Source organism: Chamaea fasciata, unplaced genomic scaffold, assembly GCF_029207755.1.
Source record: "Chamaea fasciata isolate MVZ Bird 193981 ecotype frontalis unplaced genomic scaffold, bChaFas1.0.hap1 SCAF_3, whole genome shotgun sequence".
Classification (NCBI taxonomy): Eukaryota; Metazoa; Chordata; class Aves; order Passeriformes; family Sylviidae; genus Chamaea; species Chamaea fasciata.
In genome coordinates this window covers 59,792,381-59,808,401 of record NW_027094088.1, presented here as the reverse complement: position 1 = coordinate 59,808,401, position 16,021 = coordinate 59,792,381, and the positions used below count along the sequence as shown (strand labels likewise).

Here is a 16,021-nt window from a genome sequence, read left to right as displayed (position 1 = left end):
CTTCGGTGTAACTATCTAGACTACTAAGTGGTTAACTGGAATTTAAAATTGAATGTTGACCAGTTGGTTTCACTTTAGAAAATTATTTCTTTGTGTTTCTTTTGTTTGCTGTAGTGGCATTATTGATGTGATTGTAAATTAATGTAGCTCTTTGAAGAACAGCACTATTCTGTCATTACAGTAGGAGTGGGAAATCAAATTACTGGGACTGAGTTTTGCAAGAATAATGCTGAAGTCTGTGGCTGAAGCTTTGAAACAGCACTGGGAAAAAACAAAGGAGTGTGGTACCAAGATTATTATTTTCAGATGATTATTTTATCTCAGAAGCTGGGCATACTGATTCTTGTACTTATTTTGGGCTAAGAATTTAAGAAGGAAAGGAATAGAGGCTTTCCCTGCTTTTCAGGGGTAACATTAATGTAAATGTGAAAGTGTGAATGATGTGAAATTGAAAATGTGAAGATTTCCAATTCCCTCTGTAATCACCACGTATTTTCAATAGATGATATTTTAAATTGCCTTCTCAGAGACAGTTTCAGCTTCATGCTTTAAAGCCCAAAATGTTCCACTGTCTAAGAGTTCTGTCTGATTTGATTGTTATAAATGTAGGGTTTTAGAAATCTGAAGTGATTTAATTACTCCCCAGCAGGTGGCCTGGGTACCATTACACTGAATCCAGTAGCACTTTGAGCAAATTCCTCAGTGGCAGGGACTGTGTCAAGTGCCGCTTTTTTCCTTGTCCCAATTAATAGGCTGCTCAGAACATTTTGAAGACTGTGCAGTGATATGTTATGGGAGGGAAGGGATAGGAGGAAAAATAATACCTCAGAGTGTACTTGTGTTACAAATATTTGAAGTGGATAGCTTATTATCACAAATAATATTAGACAAATTCTGTTCCTGTTGAATTGCCTAATCATTTTACCACTGATTTAATACAGTAAAGAGTTATTTATTTTGATTTCTGAAAATGCCAGGTATACAATTTTGTTAGTGGCAAGTAAAAAAACTTCTCTGTATTTCTTAAACAAAAAACCATCTTGAATATTTTCAGTTGATTTTTTCAGCTAAACTGAAAGCTTAGCTGCTTTCAGTTTTAAACTTACTTTTAATTTGCTTTAAACAGTGACAGAAAATGCCCCAGCCCTGGTCACGTAGGTATGAAATCTTCACCTCACAATCGACCATCTGGGAAAACTGTACCAGAAACAACCAAGCTGGAAGATGCAGAAAATAAATCTCCTTGCAAGAAGCCCCTGTTATGCAATGTGAAAGAAAAGAAGGCACCTGGGTAACTCTCAGTTTCTTTCGAAGTATTGGGTGTTTGGAGTTAGTTTAAAATGCAACTTACCAGGCAAAGCCGTCCAGTGATTTGTCTGTGGAATCCTTAGAAGCAGATGATCTAATTCGTAGAAGGGGAAGGAGATGGAAGATCTTCAGCTCTCTTTATCTTAGAAATAGAGGGGAAGGGAGTATCACAAGGTATATAAGAAATAAGAAATACATGTCAGAGAAGAGGAAAAATGCAATACAATTATTGGAAATTGAGATCCCTCTTCCTAGGTTTGTGTCCAAATTATTTTATATAACAAATATGTACAAACATGGAAAAATTAAAAGTAATTCTTTCAACTTTCAGCATCTGACGTGCATTTTTGACAGAAAATGACATGAGAACTTTTTTTTATACCATAAATACTATTCTCCAGTGCAAGTTTGGAAACTTATCTTTGAAGCTAAAAATACACAATTCAGTGTTTTCATGGGGATATGTGAGGCACTAGGATTCCCTGCATTTTTAATAAGTTACAGTATCTCTACATTATCTTATTGACTATTTTCAAACAGAAATAGATGACACCCTTGAATAAAATGTGTCATTTGTTATATATTTACATGAGCTACATTACTTTGTGTTCATAATATGTGAACTGTGTTAGCAATAATAGTCTTGAGAGACAGAGACAGGAGAGTTGGTATTGTATGGTGAATAGCCCACAGTAAAGCTGATGATTGAAATGGAACTGTTTTGTTAAGAATCGGACTTTGAAGATCTTTATTGGGTCCCTGCCAACTCAGGATAATAAATAGCATTCACTAGTCATACTGGAGTGAATTTAAACAGCAAAAAAAAAGAAGTTGGCTTCAAGTGTAATTTTGAAATAACCTTTGTTAAAAAGTAGTTGTAATTCATCATTTTAACATACTTACAGTAAATTCACATTCTTTTTAGAAATGTACTTTGGCTTTACAGACTACATCTTAAGATTAATAGAAAAAAAACCCAAACCTGTCTTACTTTTTTTGGAGGGTGTTACCTTTAGAAGACTTAAGATAACCAATACTTGTGCTGTCTGCTCACTGTGTTGAGTCAGTTTCATTAAGAGAATAAGTCGTGTGACAGCTTTGAAGTACCCAGAGACTTTGCAGCTTGTATTTCGACTGTTTGGATACACTGATGACTGTCTGCATTTTATCATCCAGCTTTCCTCATTCATTATGTATCCAGCAAAGTCATAGAGGACTTTCAGTTGAATAATCTCCCTTTGAAAAGGGCATGAAAAATAATGTTCACAGCATTAGGTATATATGAACTGCTGGAGTTATAAAATATTGAGCATCTGCTTATTGCAATACCCAGTGGATCTTTTTAGATGTGTATTCAAAGTACACATGCATAATTGAAGACATAGATACACACACTTGTGTGCTCTTTAGTTGCTGAGCTCATAGTGTGGATTTAATTATGTTTGACTTCAGTTCAATTGTGTATACCTTCATATTCAAAGGTAATAGTTTGTTTCATAGAAGTCCTTCATTGAGCAACCAACCACAAACGATCCCAAACAGGAGTTTTATTTTGTTGTGTTAAATCTAAGTGGTACTCAGCTAATCTTTGGTTCCACTTGCTCCTTTTCTTTTTTTCTATCTCTTTTCTCTCTCTCTCTCTCTCTTTTTTTTTTTTTTTTAAGCTCTCTATGCATCAAGCAATTAAGCAATTATACTAGAAAATTTTGGTTTGCAAAAAGATAATTATGTACATAAATACTGCAGTGTGTCCCTCTGGAATATTCCTGAGATTAATAGTCATGATAAAGATTACATTCCTATAGCATATGCAATTTTAAAGTATCTTCAGAGTAGTAAATAATTTCAGTGTATTAAAAATTCCATTCTGGAAATCTTTTTAGTGAAGGACATTCAGGCTTGGAAATCAAATTATACTAGCTCTAAAAAAAATTTGATGTGTCTTCCAGCCTCATCCCCAAAACCTTTAATTCATGATATGGTCATATTTAACTAAAAAGGTGAAATTTCTGTATGTATGTTGCTATGAAAATTGCCCTCAAGAAAACAGGGAGGTACTTGTTTGCTTGCAGGATTTGGTGATTTTTCTTCCTTGTGTTGAATTACAGCTGTAATTTCCTTTGCCTTTGGAATTAATTGCACTAGTTACTTTAGCATGTTACTTTAGAAAGTTTTCTGTGTTTGTGGAGTTTGGAAAATAAGTTTTAAGTGAATAAATAATTCTGAGGGAGATACTGGGAAGAAGTCCTTTATGGAACAAGAAGTCATGCCTGCTCTATGTATTCTACTGGCATTGGTTTTCATACCATTATTATTTGTGTCCTGCCATACTAAAAAGGCTGGATTTCCTGATCTGCAGTGTTCATTTTGCACCATTAGTAGTGCAGTAATTATATTTCTGCTGAAGTCAGTAAACTTGAAGCTCCTAGTTAATATAGTGACAGATGTTTTCTTGTATATAATATATAAATGGTATTTAGCAGTATAAATGTAAACAGTGGAATTAAACGTGTCTGTTTCATCTATGGATTTGTGTTTTGAGGTTAGTTTATCTTGATGCCTAACAAAGTGTTAGGTGTGCGTCACCTTTTATCTGTGATTTTGACATTTGTTAAGGTGATCTTGTTGACTCCTTTTGTGACAAGTAGTAAAGTATCAGTTCATATAGTAGTGGGATTTCTTGTAGTCTAAGAATCATTCTGTCTGGTGCCTCTTTTTAGAAAATGCTCATTGTATCCCTGAGTGTTCTGTATCTGTGATGGTTAGTAAGAATTGGCCAAAGTATTCTGAAATTCTTAAGAAGTAGAAGTAAGTAGACACATAATGTCAGCAAATTCATATCATTCACATCTGTAAGAAACCAGGAAATACCAGGAAATACATCTGGAAATCCCTTCTGAAGGCAGAGTTTGAAAAGGAACTTCCCAGGGGCTGACTTTAAGACGGGAACATACACACCCACACACACCTTGAGAAATTCTCTTATTTCCACATCTCTTGCCCCATTTTTCTTGACAGGGGCAAGACATTCCCTCTCTGCAAATTTTTGGGCTGGCAAAGATTAGGGAGCAGCTGGATAAGAAGTAATGCAAGAGCAGATGCAAAGGAATACAGATATTTCCAACGGGATCATTAGAAGCTGCACAAGAGGGCTGCAGTAACTGTACTGACAAGGAGTTGATGCTGGGTGAAGATGAATGTTGGGCAAAGGAGTAGGTGTTATTTCAGACAGCTCCTGAAAATGGCCTGCGTAACCAGCCAGGCTTTGTGGACATGCAGCTATATATGTGGGTTTCACCCTCCCCATCTTCTGATGTGGACACATCCACTGCCTCCATTTGTGTATTTTTCAGTTATTAAGTCAAGTGTGTTGGTTTACATAATCCTTTTACACTATTCTTGGGCCTTCTTTGTAAAATTCATGGCAGTAGTCATGCCATTCTGTGTGCGTCACAAATAAGATCCTGTCTGTTGCTTTATTTTGTAATGATACAGCATCCTTTGTGTGGGAATCCTGGTGTGTTAATAGTATTGCTAGCAAGAGATGTCATCATGCTTAGTGATTTTTATGATGTATTAATAAAAATTGAACATCTTATTTTCCTCAGGGGAGTACTACAAACAAAGGACACCATAAAGCACAAAGAGTGTGAAGATGAGGAGACAGAAAATAAGCTGCTCGTTTCAAATGAAATCAAAGGTAAATTGGCAGTATTTTGTTTGTTTCAAACTAAGATCTGCAGAAGTGAAGAAGTGTGATGTCCCTTGAAATTCTCATGAAACTGTACTTCAACTTATTTTTCACATTCACTGTTTGTGTCCAAAAATTTCTTGACAGCAACACTTTTAGCACAGTGTCCTGGTTTGGGACAAATTTGGAAGGGAACTTCCAAAGGGATGTTCCCTAAAGGGCAAAATTCAGCCGCCCTTCCCCCTACCTGTTCAGGAGATTATCTTGTAATCATCAAAGTCTTTTCCAAGAACTTCATCACAGTTCTAAGGATGAGTGCAAAGTGAATAGTAATATAAAAAATCTCATTTCAGTGATGTTTTTTCCACTCTTTTAAAAACAGTTTATTAAACCGGTCTGAATTGTAAAGGTATAACATTTATTGCCTCTTATTGAAAGTGTATTGAAAGTTGAAGCATTTACACATTACAGATATAATGCAAAATTAAGGTTACTTAACCCACCCTCAGTTTTGTTGAGGGTGATGGCCAGATTGTGGCTCCTAATTGGTGAGACAGGAAAGTTCTATGGTCTCCAAAGATTTCTTCCAATGAGGACTTTTCTTGTGTATTTTCAGCAATACTTCAACAATTTTTTGTGCAACAACAGTTTGTAAGGCTTTCATCAAAATTCATAGAAATTGAGTAACTCTGATTTTTTAAGAGTTATATGTCTTATCTTTTAAGTGAGCTCATCTCTGTAAAACCTAGGAAATTCTTTGAGACCAGTAGAACTTGCATAAAGTTATAATTATGGTAGTGGTTTATTTTTAATTATTAACCTTTGATGCGTCCTTTTATCTTAAGACACAATTTACCTGCCAGTATTTTTCAGATAGATCTGAGGCACTCTGGTGAGTGTGTAAAATTTGAGAGATTCTGTCTATTGTAGGAACTGTGAAAAAGCTGTGTTAGTGTTTTGAAACATGTTTTTTTTCTAGAGAAAATAAAACATTTAAAGAAGCAAGTTTCTAAAGCAAAGAGAAGAGAATTTTTAGTAATTTTAACTATTTTTTTTTTCAGCAAGAAGGAAACATGCAGTTTTGATGCTAACCTTTGCATTATTTGTCACAAACAAAAAATATGAAGTAGTTGGGAGCATTTTAAATTGTCTGGAATTGTTCTTTTAATTCTAAGAAAACTGGCCTGATTTTGTGAAGCATTTTGAGTTTGACTGACTAAGAACTGATTGTTTGGATAAAGTTTCAGCAACAAGGTCTGCTTACTAGGTTCTTGCATAGTTAGGAAAAAAGAACATTTTCTTACATTACTGTCTGTAAAAGTTGTCCTTTTTAAACACATAATGTTGTGTTATTATGTGTTTAAGTAGGATGGCACATTTAAGCTGTAAGATGAAAATGGATCATTAAGTTCTTGCTATCATAGTTGTGGAAATTTCAAGATAAAATAATTGTGGATATGTGAACTGTCACTGCTGGTACCTGTGCTGCTTGCCCTGTTTTTTTTGGCATGTCACTTACCTTGTTATTCTTCAGCCTACTTTTGCCATACTCACTTGGCCAGTGATAACTTAATAAAATGTGTACTGTTGTCTTCCCTTTGTTTGGAGAAAGATTATTTGGAGCTAAAGAACTCCACTGAAATCACTGCCCCTTCATACTAACTTTTTTATGGGGATAAATCTTGTGCTTAAAAACCTTATATATGCTGGGAGCAAGACCCATACAGGAGGCAATAAGCAGTGTTAATGGTCTCTCATTAATGCTAGAAAGTATTTGCCACTTGTCTTCTTTAAAGTGTAAGTTTATATTTTGTTCTGTGGTAACTCACTAAGAAGATAGAGATGAACCATCAGAGAGGACAACAAGGTGGCAAAAAGGAAGAACAACAATGTAAAGGCAGTTGGGCTGCTGCTGACGCAAAATGTCAGCAGAGAAGAACATGGTTTAGGCTTAGAAGTGTGAACTTTGTCCATCTGGCTGCTATCTTGTGGAGCTGGCAAGCAGATTTTGTTTCTTCACTTTTAAGTGGTTCAAGAAGCTGTTTGTGGCACTGTGATGAAACTGGCTATCCTCTGGTACACCTCAAGTTGCTCTTCTCCTAAATGTCCCAATTGAGACATAACTTTGAATATATCTCATATTTTCTATGGCCCAGATTGTCTCTCTTTGGCAAGCAGTGCTTGCAGAGTGAGAAATACTCCAGAGCACAAGGGTAGGAAAAACTTTTAACTCTCTGGTATTAGAGACATAGATTGTAGCCAAAGTGGTTCTGGACTGGACTTCACGTACCCACACTAAATCTAAACTTCCCTTTTTTTGGTGTTGTGGTTGTATCTGCCAGAGGGCTAGTGACTTTTATTTTTAATTTTCTCCATCTAGTTGAGCAAACAGGCACTTCACATGCTCCATTTGTGCTCTTTGCCTTACCTGTGAGGCAGATACTACGCAGACTGAGAATGCTGCTCACAATGCATGTACCTATGTGCTGTTGTGTGTGTACATGTGTTTAAATGTGTGAATATGGGGTGTGATTTGTGTGGTATTTTCTTCACACAGTATTATAGTCTGCTGTTTATGTGTCAGTATCAGTGACATGTTTTGTGAATGAAGGGAAATATATTGCATGTTTTGAGAATGAAAGGAAAAAATAGCTGAACACTTATATTTTCAACTCTTAAGAGACCTTGTCTAGAAGGAAAAGATCAGAGGATAAGGATGGGGAAGGGATTTGAGGAAACAATTAAAAAGATGCTGTTCAGTAATATATACTTTACATTCAGCACAGTTGCTACCTGGCAATAAACATTCCTTTCTCACTGAGATTTTTATTAGTACTAGAGGCTCTAAGGAGCATTTGTAAAACAACAGTGAAGTGTAAAAAGACATATAGGGAACTCTCTTTGAAGAATGAGAGTATAATGGTAGTAAAATATTAAGTAGTCTATTTTAAAAAAATTAATGAGTGGCTGACAGTGCTAACTAAATGGCTTGAAAGTCAACTTCAGAATAATGGGCATTAATATGAAACAAGGATAAATCTTGAAAGTAACAAAAAATTAGGCTAGAGGAGCAGAACAACACAAGCAAATGTAATAACTTCCTGTGATAGGTGTATCATAGACCAGCCCCACTGTGCTGGCAAAAATCCATAATGGGAATTTGTGCCCTAGTTGTTGGGCACAAATGTGTGAAAACTAGAACAGTAAGGATTGGGAATACTTGGGGTTAACAGAAACTTCTCAAAAATGAAAACAGAATGGAACTGCAACAGAAATTAGCAATCCCAACAAAAATAGCATAGGGATTTGTGAGTAACTGCACGAACCATGTCATTAAGGAATATTAGGCATTAAGAGTGTACTTTGCTGGCTGTTCATTAAGAAGTGAATTTCAGAGGTTTTCAACAATTTTAGTTGGCAGTTGGGAAGCAGTTGGGCCTGAGTTCAGATAGCAGGCATGTTGCTTTTGCACTGCCAATGGATCTAAATGAACAGGGATGACACGTGCAGTTTGACATCATTCGAGGCATGATTCTTCACTCTTTCCTGTTGCCCACATCTGCAACTGCTACTTTTCTCCAGACAGCAGCAGCATGTGTCTGAAGACACCCTCCCACCAGTACATTACCTTTGGAGGCAGTGGGATGGGAGATCATTCCTTCCATTATGGATGAGTGAGATCAAAAGCAGCATGGAGGAGTTTAATGTTATTTTCCAAACAAAGCATTCAGTTAAAGTGGAAGCAGAGAATTTGCAGACATTTGTGTTTTTTCCTCAGAAGAACTGAAAAACATTTTGTTGTGGATGAGCCATGAATGTTGTGTGGGCTGGAACAGTATAACTGATTCACTTGGAATTTTGTAGCAGTGCAGTGCTGTTTTTGATTTTCTAACAGCTCAACCCCAAAATTAAGTTAATTCTTGTGTTGCTGTACTACTATTAAATGTGGGTGTGATTTATTGTACCAAAATATTTTAAATTGTTTGACCTATGGTGTGTTATGCTAACAGCTCTGAAGGCAAGAAACTGTGTTGTGTTGAAAGAGACTTCTTTCATGTAAGAGTAGTTATATTTATAGAGAGCCAATATAATGATAGTCATACTGGTGGAAGAGCAGTCATGGCACTTCCAATTCTGGTATGGCATTCATGCCATTTCACTATTCAAGCAAAACTGTACAGCTTGTGTAGGGAGGCCCATGAATAGATATGAATGTGCTTTTACTGTGACTGATCTCATCATCGACTGAGGGATTTAATTCTTGTTTCTTGCTTCCTGTTACTGAAGATGTTGAAGAACCCAACACACAGAGGCTTCTCTCTCAACCAGTTATCGTGTCTTCTAAGTTGCAAATCCCTGGCCTACCCTTGCGCTGGGAACAGCAGAGCAAGCTCCTTCCAAGTGTAGCTGGGATCCCAGCCAGTAAAGTTTCTAAGTGGAGTACAGATGAGGTAGGTTCCCCCTTTGTCTTCTGTCTTATTACCACTGTTCTTGAAGGTTGATTCAGAGCTTTAGATTATCCTCATAGATTAAGAAGAATACATGAGTACTCAGAGGATTAGACTCAGCCAGACTTAATGTAACTGATCCCCAAAATGCTCATTCCGCTGCCATCCAGCCCCAGAAGCAGCAATATTAATTCATGTGTGTATTGATACAGATAAATACCTGTACATATGTACATATAAAAACGCATTCACTGGTGATGTAAAGATAAGTGCTAAATGTACGGCCCAGCATATCAAGTGCTCATAGTGGCCACTACCAACATCTAGTCCCCACACAAACATTCTGGAGGAATGGTGTAGGGGTCTGTATGAAGCAAGAAACTATTTCTGGTGCATAGTTTGGATGTGGCAGACTGTTTTGGAGGGTGAGAATATAGAGCAGAGGGGAACTGTATGGATACAGTCAGGCCATAACACCTGATTTTAAGATAAGAGCCTCTGGTCAGGTATTTAACAATGTTTGGACAGACAGAATCTTCTCATTGCTTTACTTTCACAAGTACCTGTGACTGTTCTCTGCACCTGAGGCAGTTGGATGTCATTTAATCAGAGAAAAAAAAGAAGCATGACTCTATGCACTTAGAGAAGAAGGTGGAACACCTAATATGAGACTGTAAAAACAATAGCTGAAACACTTTAATGATTGTCAGCCTTAAAGACTATTTTGAGAAAACATGAGTCTTACTAAATCTTTTGTTGTATACTTTGGTGGCAGGTCTCTGAATTTATACGAAGTTTACCAGGATGTGAAGAACACGGCAAGGTGTTTAAAGATGAGGTACGTGAATTTTATTTCAAAAAGACAGAAAAAACCAAGCTTGTTCTTACATATAAATTAGTAGGATGAAGTGTATGGAATCATAGAATCATCAGGGTTAGAAAAGATCTTTAGGATATTAGGTCTAACCCTCCAACCCAGCACTATCCCTGTAACCTCTAAATCTTATCAACCAGCACAAGATCCAGATGCCTCTTAAACTCTTCCAGGGATGGTGACTCTACCACCTCCCAGAGGAACCAATTTCAGTGCCACATTGGTTTAAGTCAGATGCAAATGTATGGAAGACTAGGTTGGTTTTCAGGTCATGAAGTAGGAAGAAAGTAAAGAGAAAACCAGCCAAGTGTCAGCCAGGTGTTTTTCCAACTTTGTCCCTGCCAATTGAAATTACTTACAAACTTCGTGAATTACTACTGTTCTCTCTTGATCTGGTTGGACAAAATTTATAAGCAAATATGTTATTTTAGTTCTGCAGGATGTTAATAAGTAAAATAAAGCAGAACAGTGGTTCAAGATGACTGTCTCTTAAAACTCTTGTGTCTTGTCTGAGCACATTTAGCTATTGATGCTCTTCCTCCTGATACAGCCAATTTATGAACGTGATTTAACTGAGCAAAAAGTGAGATTTCTGATGAGGTTCAAAGGAGTATGTACTCACCTTGTGAGCATGCCATGTGTGAATTTCTGTCATCTAAGAACATTGCTTTTCCAAAGTTGTCATTAGGAATGGATAGGGCTTTTAGATACATTAGGCCTTATAAACTAGGTTGTCTTATTTTTTTTCTACTCAGAGGTTTGTTATTCCTCTAATGCTTAGCCTCAAGAAGGCAGTTTGATCACAGATGCCAGAGTGAATACTTCAGGTGCTTATCCCAGCCAGAGGACCTGAATGGGCAGAGTCAGCCAGCCTTTCAAGTGAAGAATAATTGTGGTACTTAAGACTTGAGAAGGCACCCCCTGAGGAAAATGCATACAGATGGCCGTGCTAATCTCCTGCAACAGCAGTTTTCGGGCTGGGCTGTAGACTGTAATGACTATTACAACTGCATATCAAAGGACTGATATCTCTGGGCATTTGGCACCTGCTCAGATGCTGAGCATTTTACTATTCAAGCCTGGATCTTCCCTATGTCACTTAGGGTGTCTCATCAATGAATTTAGAAACAAAAGTTGACATATTGCTGATCAAATCAGAAAACAGCAAGAGCCAATGTTGAATGCTTAACACTTTCATTCTCAGAGGTGTGAGAAAATGTTTCCCTTCTCTAGGATTCAGCCTCTCAGGCTTTGTCTGTGACTAGTAAATTAAACCTCCCCCACTGAGGTCATTGAGGCATGGACCTGGCTGACATCAATACGTAGAAGATGCTGGTTCAAATTTCTACTATGGAAATGAACCCTCACCCTGCTTCTGTTAAGATGCTTCAGCTTTTTATTTGGCCAGCCCCAAGTTCACACACTTCAAGTTCTGAGCCCATCAAGTCTGGCTTTGTGTACAAAACGAGTAGAAAGTAATTGTGGGTTACCACATGGTGCCCTTCTGACTGCAGTGCTTCTCAACTTAGAGTGCTGGGGTGTCCTTTGCAGTGTGTCTGAGTCAGAAAACTTGTTTCCTAGCCCTACAGAAATTTAGACTCTTTTTATCTCAGATTAGTATTTTTAAGGCTAAACCGTGATCCTGATTTAACCAGAGTTGCATTTTATGTATAGCTATCCAGCTTGGATTCCACTGAAAGTTTTACCTATAGATACCTATGTGATCCAAAGGTTACATAGGAAATGTTGGCCCCATTGAAGCCCCTGGAAGTGAGGACCCTGGGGGACTCTTTGTGTTGGGATTTAGCACTCCTCCTAGAGAGTGATTTGCTTACAGGAGAATGTTCATTTGTAATGTTTAATAAAATATCAACACTACAAAGAAAAGATATTCTGCGTTTTGAAATGTTCCACTTGTGTCAAAGAGGCAGTTTGATTAGCCTGGCCCCTGTTTTCATCTGGGATCAAATTCATTTCAATTTGCAGTTTAGTGAGCAGAGAAGTGGTGGCCTGAAGGGGATTCCAATTCTGTAGCTGGGAGTGAAACCCAGAAGCTTTCCCTACGGATGCTTGCATAAAAGGAATAGCTAAGATGTTTAAAAACATTGCTGTGCTTCAGTATAGTTAAATTATACTTAATTTATCCACTTTACTTTTCAATAGGTTTTATATTGTCAGTATGAAAATAAGAACTGTTTAGCTAAAAATTAGCCAGATGATTGTTTTCAAGCAGGAAGAAGATTAACCTGTTCTCTTGGACTAGCTGATCTGTCTGAAGGTTGAAATCAAAGCTCTCCTGAAAGCATTTGAAAGTGCATGTATTCAGCCAGTCCTTAACTTTGTCTGAGGTTGCTAGGGCTTTTCTTTTCATGTTTTCTGAAACGTTTATACTGCCGCACTGTCAGACCTATTAATAGCTCTGTGTGTTTTTCTTTTAAAGCAAATTGATGGAGAAGCATTTCTGCTAATGACCCAATCAGACATAGTGAAAATAATGAGCATTAAACTGGGACCAGCCCTAAAAATCTTTAATTCCATTCTGATGTTCAAAGCTGCAGAGAAAAACTCACACAATGAACTTTGAAGACAATGGAAAATATGTGCACGAACCAGCTTTCTCCACTGGAGCTCATGTTTTATTCAAAGCACAAAGACTCACTAGAAGTGTTGAGTAAGGACTCTCAGAAAGCAAGAAACTTAAGTTCAGCACTGGTGGACTATTTATATTCTCCTGGAGCCAGTAGACATCTGAATCCTTCTGGGAAGTGTTCAAGCTTTTGAGAAGGTACTGTGTAACAACCGAGTCAGCTGGTCTTATTTACCAAACTAATGGCGCTAATTCTCCATGGATGGTTAGGATCCCTAACCCTCTCTGGACATCAAGAAAACCTTCGTTAATTATTTATGCTGTATTATATAAGGGAACGTTAATATTTTCTAAGGATTCTTGAATTGTATTTCGTGTACCCATTTTACTTTTCAGAAGCTTTTACTTCATTTTATCAAAATAAAAACTGATCAGCCAAAAATTAGGCTACAGGTAGCCAGATGAGACTGTTATGGCTAATGTGTATTTGTGCCATAGTTTAAAAATGAAACACTTAATGTTACATATGTGACACTTTATGCTACAGCATATTACTTTACAGATAATAAAACTGTCTGTTTGCTTGTAACAAAACAAACCTTGTTGGGGTTGAAATTATAATGCTTTTTTGATAACTGAATGTTTTTACTTTTGCACGATTACAAAAATGTTACGTGAGTTTTGCCACCGGCATCTTTAATGTATTTTATCAAAAGACCAGTATAGAGAAGGCTGCAACTGAAAAATAAAGTTTGACTTCATAGAAGACTTTTTGTTTATGCTGCACAATAGAGTCCCAGCCATTTACATGGAGTTTACTACAGTCGTTCAGAACATGGAGGAAAATAGGAGTACTTTGAGGCAAGGAGATTAGCAGAAAAGATTTAACATTCAATTGTGTCTGCACTTCCCAGTCTTCAGCATAGTTACCACAATAATGGATAAAAAATTGTGCTCAAGCTAGGAGTGCTACCCTGGTTTCATAGTCAACAGAGATTTGTTTTCCCAGTGGTGGGAGAACTATTTTACCCACCAGTTTCTAGCTGAAAGCTCTGATTTATAAATGAATAAGGCACAGGGGGAAAGGCAAAACATGAGGAAAAAGATACTTAAATGCTTGTGGTGCACCAGCACATCCTAGGTGTAAAATACATGCCATCCACTAGGTCATAAGAAGTCTGCAGATGTCACCAGCAGGTACTGAGGTGAGGCAACTTCCTTTCTTGGAGGATGATTATAAAAATTTGTCAGGGAAAGTCGTTGCGCTTGGTATATATACATGCAAGATGTAAACCAGATGCACTTTATATGGGAGAAAGCCTAGCTACCTGGACTCTGAGGACTGTTCCAGAATGTGACTTTGCAAGAAGAGAGAAGAGTTGGATCAGGATTTTTGGCAGCCCTGTGTTTAGTGCTGCAGTGGGCAGTTGCTCAGCTGTAGAGCTGACAACAAACAGAGCATTTCTGTTCCACAGAGCTGGGAGAATTTTACATCTTCCCACAGATTTTGCTAGGCTTTTCTTTGGCCGGAGTTCTTAAGTTTTCACTCTCTGTGTCCCTTCCAGATCGTGTAGGTGACTGGTACCTGCCATAATATGAGGTGAAACAGGGTCAGTATTAAGTAAGTTGCATTGCTCTGTTAATTTCCTTCCATAGCATTGCATAAATAATATTTTTACATTTTGTTCAATATGTGTACATTCAAATTGCACTCTTATTGTACTACAATACAAATAAAACCTGAACTGGAGCCTCTGTTACCTTTGTGTGTGCCCAGGATTCTCGGATGAACCCAGCTGCTCCTGATGGTGCGGTGTGCAGGAATTCCTCACTGTAGCTCAGTGTGGCCAGTAGTTTTAAAAGAGCAACTTAGCTACCACTGTGTGCCCTCTCCCTTAACACTCCCAAAGCTCACATCCCCCTGGCCATTACAATAAGAATGCCATTTATAGCCCTGGACTCTGTCACCAGCAGCAGCTGAAGTTGCACTGGCAGATCAGTAAAAAGCCAAATTCTTCTGTTTTCTTTCATTCTCTCCTTCTGTGTAGTTTATTTTCCTTTACCCTCTGTGTCTGTCCTCTGTGCCAGGTCTACAGTCCACAGTCATAACCAATGAAGAGATTTGCAGCTCGACAGAGATGACTTAGGGATGTTAGCATCTCCCTGAATTTTTATATCCGGCTACTTACAAAGTACTGTGGTTTAAGAAATGGATTTGAATTAATACTGTTTACAAGATGTAGAATAAACTTCACTTAAGCCCAAGTTTTTATTCACACAGCTGTCACATACAATAATGAGGACATACATAATCCTTACTTTTGTATCCCATCTGATGAGGTAGCTGAGCATAGCCACCTCTGTTACAAAAACTACAGCCAACAAATTCACTTGGACACTACAACTACTCATCAGACCTACTCAATCTCTGAAAGGGCACTTGGCATTGCTTTTTGTTTTATATCAGTGGTAGCCCAGCCTCACATTGGTAAAGGTTGTACCCTGCATTCCATGCGAACCATGCGAAAAATTCTAAGCCTACAGCAAGAGAGTTTGGCCTTTAAATGCAGCCATCTCCTCTCATCCTGAAGGACCTCCCACTGTAATCACCCCTGCACAGCCAATCTTTAACAAAGCTTCTGTGATCTGCCAGGCTGTGTGTTTGAGTGTTTTCCACAAGTGCTGCTTTGTCTACACTGACATTTTTGGAAGTGGTTGGAGATTGGTCTCTAACAGAATGCAGTGTTTTAATAAAAAGCCAATTTTTATTACTAATTAATGCAATGGGTCCTAGCTGCTGTTCCTATCACCAGGCACTTGTCCAAAGCCATGAACTGCCAGACAGTATCCCCTGGGATTTTCAGACAGGAGATAAGAATAGAGGGATGTTAGAAGAATAGACAGGAGTTAAGAATGTTGGGGAAAAGAGAAGGCTGTGGAAGAAGAGAGGAGAGGGCTTCCACTCTGTGTGGGAAGAGTCACCATGTGGAGAAAGCTGATTTGTTCCAGGGAACAAATTTGGAAAGAAAATGAGGCATTCCCTCTGCAGCACCAAAGCTGTGGTTACCAATGCACATGGCATCATCCCAGATAAGTCATTCTTGCCACTTTGA

At 37.8% G+C, this 16,021-nt stretch overlaps 1 protein-coding gene across 9 annotated transcripts in view; it reads left to right on the top strand.

The window, feature by feature from the left end:
* The window catches only part of L3MBTL3 (L3MBTL histone methyl-lysine binding protein 3), a 78,973-nt gene extending 64,315 nt beyond the window's left edge, over window positions 1–14,658 (top strand). For 7 of the 9 annotated variants that reach the window (XM_066179196.1, XM_066179195.1, XM_066179200.1 and 4 more), the window contains 5 exons: window positions 1,127–1,291; window positions 4,917–5,008; window positions 9,287–9,450; window positions 10,223–10,285; window positions 12,762–14,658. In XM_066179196.1, the coding sequence (XP_066035293.1) occupies window positions 1,127–1,291; window positions 4,917–5,008; window positions 9,287–9,450; window positions 10,223–10,285; window positions 12,762–12,905 (628 nt within the window). In that variant the 3' untranslated portion in view covers window positions 12,906–14,658. The remainder of the gene's footprint in view (window positions 1–1,126; window positions 1,292–4,916; window positions 5,009–9,286; window positions 9,451–10,222; window positions 10,286–12,761) is intronic. The other 2 variants (XM_066179201.1, XM_066179199.1) reach the window with 1 other exon arrangement.
* Window positions 14,659–16,021: the final 1,363 nt, after the last annotated feature.